Genomic DNA, 8,012 nt, shown 5'->3' with positions numbered 1-8,012 from the left:
GAGGCACTCTAGGAAATGCAGAGGGCCTTGTTGCTGTGTTGAGTTGACTTAATGCTTTTTCTCTCCCCTTTAAGAAAGAAAAAAAGAAATAAATATATATATGTATATGTGTATGTGCGTGCGTGCGTGCGTGCATTGGCAGTGTGTATCTTGATTAATTAATCTCTCCATTCACTTTTCTTAGTACAATTTGCTCCCAGCTCTGTCCCCCTGCAACATATAAGTCCAGCTTGGTTGCTTTTTTCGTTTCGTTTTTTTTGTTGTTGTTTTTTTTTAAAGCTCCAAATATCTTAATTAAATTAATTAAATGTACAAACACCATAGGGTTTCATACTGAATAAATAGGGCTAATTAGACCCGGTGGCAAGTCTGAGTCATGGATTTGTTTCAGGCTCGGCATTGTCTCAGGTTAGGATATGGTCCAAGGATTTCCACTTATTATTTTACTTATTATTATTACTAATGAATTCTAATGTATCGTCCGCACAACTTCAGAGTTCCCATATATCTCTTCATCTTCAGACTCGGAAGTGGTTCCATTGCTGGAAGGTGTGTGGAGGTGGCTGGGGGCTCCACTGGCCTGGCAAACGTACCACTCATTGAGGTTGGTCACCTGAGGGGACAGAGTGCTAGAGCGACTCCTAGTTGGGTCCAGCACAGGGGACAAGGGGGCACCCACTGGAGTCCCCACTGATGAGTAACCAAGGGCTCCTGGAGAAGGTGGTGGGGACTTGCAGTGAATCTTCATGTGCTTCCTCAGGGAGCTCGGGTGAGTGTAGGATTTGTCACAGCCTCGAATCTTGCAGTAGTAGGGCTTGTCACTGGTGTGGACATGAGAATGTTTCTTTCTATCACTGCTGTTGGCAAACTTCCTGTCACAGCCATCAAATTCACATTTGAAAGGCTTTTCCCCTGCAACAAAACATAGGAAAGGTTAACAATTGCTTTTCAGAGACCTTTCACTTGAAAGAGAAATCTTGGAGCAAAAATGACGATGCATTTTCCCATTCTCTAGAAAACCAACTCCCAGACTAATTCCTATGTTCCAGGATGCAACAGAGAAGGAACACTTCAGGGATGGGTCTGGTGACTCCTGGCCTGGAGGCTCTCCTTGGACGTGAGCTTGTGAAAGGCTAGATGTCAGTCCCCACAGTACCATAGGGGTCAGGGGAAGAATGGCTAGACCGTGGTCCAGGATGTAACACTGAAAAACAACTAGGACCCGACTACCCGTGTCCTCACTCCCCTCAGGCTCTGTACATGAAAAAATACAGGCAGCTCCCCCTGTCAATGTAAATGCTGATAGAATGACACTTCCAATGCCACAGCTTAGGGCAAGAATATAAGAAAATGAGAAGAAAAATGAACACATACACTAAATTAAAAAGTAAACAGGGCGGTGCAGTAAAATTATAATGGCATTTTGTTTCATAGTGTTCCCCAAGATTTCACTTATGGAAAGGGGAAGAAAATAAAACAAAATCCTGTTCTCTTCAGAAATAAAAGCACCCATGAAACACACAATCCAACCACTAGATGTTTTACAAGCCTAGCTGGGCAGGGAATAGGCCATTGGCCTCTTCTTTCTACCAGCTTTCCTCACAACTTGCAGGGCAGTTAAGAGCCTTGTGGGACAGGGCCTTAACAAACATTAATAAACAACACAAGCCTCAGCCAGAACCTGGCATTTACCTGATGCCATAAGTAAACTTATTCTAACAGTCTTCTACATTGCTTAATAGTCAAAAAAAAGATTTACTTACTATTTACCAGAGTCTTTTGGATCATCATCCCTTTAAGCTACTCTAACCACCCCAGGAACACAGTAACTTTAAACACAAGGCCCCTACTCTTGGAAGTGGAAACACTCAGTAAGATTAGAAATTCAGCCACACTACACTTCGGTATTAAAAAGCAAAAAAGAAAGACAGTAAGTAACAGTATGAATTTTCCCCCTCACCTTAGTTATCTATGAACTTGATGTCCATAACTGAATAAGGCATCTCATACATATTACATATGAACATATACTACTGTATTAACATTTTCCTCATATTTAAATAATTTAAAAAATAAACATGGATTTCTTCACATTTCAGTAGCTACTCTGATGACACACAAAGTATGGCCTTTCCTTGGTTTTGGATAATTTATTAAAAAAAAACAATAACAACTAAGTTTAGTGTGTGTAATTTAAGGTGGTGAATTTTTAAATTATCTTCATACAAATATTTCAATATAGTTTTGTTATTAATTTCACCAATGATAACTGGTTCAATGCCAGAGTACGTTAACGCAGCTGAAAGCATTTCGATGCCTGGAATATAAATGACCCTACTTGAAATATTATTTAAAATTAAATTAGATATTTATTCAAATACACATCCTACATTGATCTATAAAGAGGAAGAACACAGCATAACACAATAATTATCACGATTTAAAAAAATTCTCTGTAAATGAGCTGCAACAAAAAGTTAACTGATCTTTCATCAAAACATTATTTGTCCCGATATCTGTATTCTACTTTAAATTAGAGATAATAATAATTTAATACAGCATTCTTTAAAAAAAATTATAATCAGCTTTTCTTCAGTATGGAGATTTAGGTAATTTTATTCACCCTATGCAAATGTGCAATGTTGTTTTTTTTTGGAATTCTCATGTTTCCATACAAGCTATTTATCCCGTACTGTGAAGAATAAACGGCTTGAACATTGCTGGCTCCACCACTGCATATGATAAAGAGAAGCAACACTGACTTAGTAAAGAAGAGATGAGGAGTGGAAAAAAAGGTAGAAAATTAGGAATAAAATAAGTAAGAAAAAAAGGGTGACAGAATTACCTATTTTATTCAGGGGGACTTAGAGGACAGTGAGCAAATTCTTCCTAACTAGAAAGGGTGAGACCCCATGTTTACATTTCAGATTCTAACATAGGGGTCAAGTCAGAATTTACTTACAGAGTTTTAGAGAGTAATGGGAACTACGTGTGGGTAACTCAGATCCTACCAGTTCCCTCTCCAGAGAGAACTTCAGTCCCGCCCTGAGAGGAAGGTTATAAACGGAATTGGGGGCACACATGGGTCAGGAAATGGGCCTTCGGGAGTGGCCAGGGAATTATTCCCTTTGATCAATCTGTTCCGGGATCCCAGATAACCCCCAAAAGAGAAAGCGGCCTCATACAAAGGTGAACCCGGTGGCAGTTTTTGGAGACAATGTTCAATGGCTAATCGGCCCAGGGACCGCTAAAAACACCTGACGCGGGTTTGAGTTATAAACGAGAGAGGAGCTCGCAGCCCTCCCAAAGAGACCCGGCGAGGCCCATGCAGTCACAGGAGCCCGGCGTTAATGTAACCATGCGCACGACGTGGAACCAGAGAACAAAACGGCCCGGGTCTCCGCATGCCACCTCACGGCCAAGCACGCGCGCACGCCCCCTCCTGGGGGGCCGCGGTCTAGGGCTACGGGAGGCTCTCTGTCCCACAGAGGTCGGAGTGCTAGGACGAGGGTCAGTTTCCGCGCCATCAATTTCCAGTTCCTAGCTTTACCCGGCAAAAAGGGCCCTCGGCTCTGGGCAGCTTCCCGTCCGGCAAATGGAAGGTCCGCTCCCCCTCTGAGGCCTAGAAAGGAGGGAAGGGCCAGGCCGCAGGCTCTGCTTTTAGGTCTTCAGCTCCCGCGCCCTGCGCTCCCCCAGGCCCTCGCCTGGTCGGGAAGTACTGGGCACAGGGGGAAGCAACTGGTTTAGCTGGCCAGGGTTTTTATGAGAGTCTTGTGGGAAGTTTCCTCGGAAAAACATTTAAGCGGACGGATCCGATTAGAAAAGAACCAGACAGGCAAACGAAGCTCCCGGGGAAACGTGCTCCCGGCCCATTACTCGCTGGTCCACACGAGGCCAGTCTGGTGTCAGCCGACAGGAGCGTGGCCCGGAGCTCCAGCCTTGGGTTACTGGCTCCTCCTGCAGATCCCCCTAATGCCCTCGGCCCCCGCCGCTGGCCAGGCGTTGGGACGCACGCCCTGCGGCTGCCTCCTCGCCGCCGCAGCACCGATAAATCAGCCAAGTAATTACTGAAAGTAAACTACAGTTACCTAAGTGTCCTCTGAGGGGTAATATTGTCTTTCCTTATAAATCTCGACTGCGCTCGCGTTCATCAGCGCTTCCGCCCAATACGCCTGTCCGTTCAAAGGGAACACACGACCCACAGGCGCCATCCCACCACCCCACGTCGCAGCCGCCCTCGCCCGGGGCCACGGCACTCCCAAGGCAGGGCTTGGGATGGCTCCCCACGGCGCTGGGGACTTCCCCTAAATTCTACGGCGGGGGGAGACCCCCAAAGACCGCGCGCGGGAGGCTCTGCAGCTCACCCTGTTCTCCAACTAGAACCTTCTTTAAAAGGACAGAAACCGACTTCTCCAGCACCCTCTAGGGCATGTGATAAATATGTGTGATGGCGCTGTGTGACGGCGCGTGTGAGTATGGATGTGTATTAAGGTGTGTAGACGAGGTAGTGTGAGTGAGGGTGTATGTGTAAAGCGAGTGTGTCAGAGCATATGGGTGTCCTAGCTGGGAGGAAGGGGGTGGGGTGTTTGAGGGAATATGGGTGTGTGAAGTTTGCGTAGCGTGTGCACGTGAAAGTGTATGTAACAATGAGCGAGAGTGTGTGAGTAGGGGGGAGGTCGCCAGGGGCCCCTTTCCTTTAGTATTTGCACCCTACCCAGGAGAGAAGGGGCCCCTGCTCCTCCTGGAAGGGCCACGCCGAGCTGGGCCTGGCGGCCCCAATACCGCAGCAAATCCCAGGCGCCCCTTGCACGTCCGCTTTTCCAAGCTTGGCGACCGCGCACGGGCTTGCCACGGGTGAGAAGGAAAGAGCCCCCAGGGCGGCTTCGGCTCCAGCACCCCTTTTTCCCATCGCCCACCCCAAGTTCCCGGGGCCGGACAGATAGGGGCTGCCGACCGTCCTGGGCTCCTTCCTGCTCCGGCTGCTGCTGCTTCTGCTCCGGGGCGGCGGCGGCTGCGGCTGGAGCGCGTTGCCGGTCCCGGCGGAGGGGCTGCGGGAGCGCTGGAGACTCCACCGTGTGGGAACCCAGCGCAGGGCCTGTGTGTGCTATCGAATTACTTATTCATAGAAAAAAAGGGGGGAGAGAAAAAAAAGAAGTCACATGTCCGGGTTATACGTATGCGAAGAGAAGCAGCAGAAGGAGGGAAAAATTAAGGCGAGCAGGAGGAAGAGGAGGAGGAAGAGAAGCAGCTGCGGAAGCGGCGGCGGCGCGGGCGGCGGCGGCGGCGGGGCTGGGGACAGACACCCACCTGTATGAGTGCGCTTGTGGATTTTGAGGTTCTCGGAGCGCGCGAAGACCTTGCCGCAGCCCGGGAAGGGGCAGGGAAAGGGCTTCTCGCCCGTGTGCACCCGGATGTGGTTGATAAGCTTGTATTTGGCCTTGAAGGGCTTGCCCTCGCGTGGACAGTCCTCCCAGAAGCAGATGTGGCTGCTTTGCTCGGGGCCGCCCACGTGCTCTACCGTGACGTGGTTCACCAGCTCGTGCATGGTACCGAAAGTTTTGGAGCAGGGCTTGGCGCCGCCGGCCGGGGGCGGTGGTGGTGGTGGCGGAGGCGGCGGTGGCGGCCCGGCCAGCTCCTCATGGTCGATCCACTTGCAGATGAGCTCCTGCTTGATTGGCTGCCGCATGTACCGCAGGAAGGCCCCGGCCGCCCCTGGGAGGTGGGGGTGGTGCTGGTGCGGGTGCTGCGCGGGCGCCGGCGGCGGCGGAGGCGCCGGGGGCGGTGCGTGGTGCTGCAGGTGGGGTCCCGGCCCGGCCGCCGCGGCGGCAGCCGCCGCCGCTGCCAGGTTCAGGTTTAAGTTCACTGCTCCGTAGCCATGCAGGGCGGCAGCTGCAGCGGCCGCCACCGCCCCGTAGTGAGCATCCCCGGAGCGCGGCGCAAAGGGCGGCTCCGCGCGGCCGTACAGCTCAGCCGCCGCGGCTGCCGCCGCGGCTGCCGCCAACCCTAGGCGCATCTGGCCGTTGAGCGGGTGCGGATGGCCGCCGGGGGCTCCCGGCGTGTCGTGCAGCGCGGGGAAGAGCGCCGGGCCCCCGCCGCCGCTGCCGTCCGGGCCGGCGTAGGTGCCGCTGGCCGAGATGAACATGCCAGCCGAGTGGGGAGGCGGGGCCGGGTGCTGAGGGGAGCCGGTGCTGGACCGCTGCTCCCCTCCGAGCGGGGTCCCGTGCATGGCCGCCGCGGGGGCCGTGGCGGAAAGGTCCCTCCGGAGGACGAAGTCCCTGCTGTGGCCTTTGCCGCTGCTGCCGCCGCCGCCACTGTTGGTGGTGGTGTAGCCCGAGAGGGCAGGAGGAGGAGGGGGAGGGGAAGGGGGTGAAGGGGAGGGAGGAAGAGGAGGGGCTGGGGGCGGGGGCGCGGAGGGCAGCGCGCTGCTGCTGCCCCCGCCGCCAGGATAGGTACCGGCTCCGGGGTGCGCGACCGAGGCTGCAACGCGGGCGGCTGCCGGCGGAGCCTCAAGCTTTGCCGGGAGCCCTTGGGAGGGAGGGTTGAGGCCGAGCGCGCTCGCCTGGGCCATGTGCTCGGGTCCGAGCGGAGTGATGGCCACGCCAGGGTCAGCGCCCAGGTCCGGAGGGCGGAGGTGCGCAGCTGTGGCGCGGTGTTGGGAGTGGGCGGGCGGGCTCGCCAGCGCCTGGAAGCCTGTCATATTCTGAAGAGGCCTGGCCTGAGCCGTTGCCAAATCTGCTAATCTCAGCGCTGGCGGGTTCCTCTTGCTCAAAGGGGGCTCCATCAGAGCTACACAATCAGACCCATAAGACCCTCACTGGGGGGACTTTTTTTTCCTCTGCCCGCCTCCAAAAACATGTATATATTAGGTACTCTTTAACTTCTTTGTCCCGGCCTCCTAACTCTGCTTATTCCTGTTCTCACTCTGTCCTCCAGCGATTGGCAGAGCGAACACCACATTTGAGCTGCACAGTGGGACCGAGATTTTTGGAAATGGCACGGGTAGGATTGGAGAGAGCTGCGTGATTGGCAGCAGCCGTGGCTGCCCGATTGGCTCCCTTTCAGGCCCTTGGCCCAGCAGGGATCCGCCCCGGTGTTCACCACCGCCTTCGCTTTCGCTTCGCGCCCCCTCCTCCCCTGGAACCCCGCGTCCCCGCCTCCCCGGGGATGCCCAAGTTGCACTTGCAGAAAGTTTGCACCCGGCGTGCGCGCGCAGCGCTCAGTGTTTCCCTGATGCTCCTTGCAGAGAGCGTGCGCCGGCACGCGGCCGAAGGGCGCGGGATAGCTAAGGGCTGGTGAACCTCCTGGGAAGTAAAAGGCGGGGGGAGGAGCCCCAACTTCAAAAACCACCTCTTCACCGCACGCAGAGTCCCTTCCAACATCCAAACTTTTTCTACTTCCTCCATTGGAAGAGCCCTGGGCTGTCCTCTGAAAGAGAAGGGTGAACAGATGTTCGCCCATCATCGTACTGGTAGAGATGACGCTAGAAACTTCTTATTTAAGAAAGACACCCAATCTGCCAAATGCTCACGTAGGGTTCACAGACAGAAGACGGAATGAGGATGGATATTAAAGTACTATTGGCTAAAAAAACAATTTGAGCGATTTGACTCTGCAAAACAAGTAAAGTCAAAATAAATCTTTCCCAAAAGGAACCGTTTTACCTCGACTTTTTAGCTCATGGAGTCCTTTTCAACATGCTCAAAGGAGTTGGCTCAAAGTGTAATCTCACTGCTCATCGGTTCTAGATCTGCCACTTCCAATTAGATCTACGGAGCGAGTGGGGTGGGAGCATTGGTCTGCGATTCTAACTTTTGCCTCTGGTAGATACAGTGGCAGGGCAGGCCAAACAGCATCTCTCCGGAGGAAAGCGGCTAACTATCCTTTAAGCAGAATTTCTCCTCCCGATCCAAAACGCACTCCACATGTATGCCTCAGTTTCTTCAAAAGGATGACAAATTAGAACAGATATAAGAAAATAATTATTTTAATATCAAGCAATGTCTTCGCTATTT

At 52.8% G+C, this 8,012-nt stretch overlaps 1 protein-coding gene across 1 annotated transcript; it reads right to left on the bottom strand.

The window, feature by feature from the left end:
• Positions 1-469: 469 nt before the first annotated feature.
• Positions 470-6,855, bottom strand: ZIC5 (Zic family member 5). The gene is given in 3 exon segments (XM_011363207.2): positions 470-912; positions 5,308-6,808; positions 6,811-6,855. Coding segments are annotated over 3 exon segments (1,989 nt in total).
• Between the last annotated feature and the right edge of the window lie 1,157 nt (positions 6,856-8,012).

The sequence above is a fragment of the Pteropus vampyrus genome, unplaced genomic scaffold (assembly GCF_000151845.1).
Source record: "Pteropus vampyrus isolate Shadow unplaced genomic scaffold, Pvam_2.0 Scaffold83, whole genome shotgun sequence".
In the NCBI taxonomy this organism is placed as follows: domain Eukaryota; kingdom Metazoa; phylum Chordata; class Mammalia; order Chiroptera; family Pteropodidae; genus Pteropus; species Pteropus vampyrus.
Note: the sequence above shows the minus strand (reverse complement) of the source record. Positions and strands in the feature narration are given on the sequence as shown.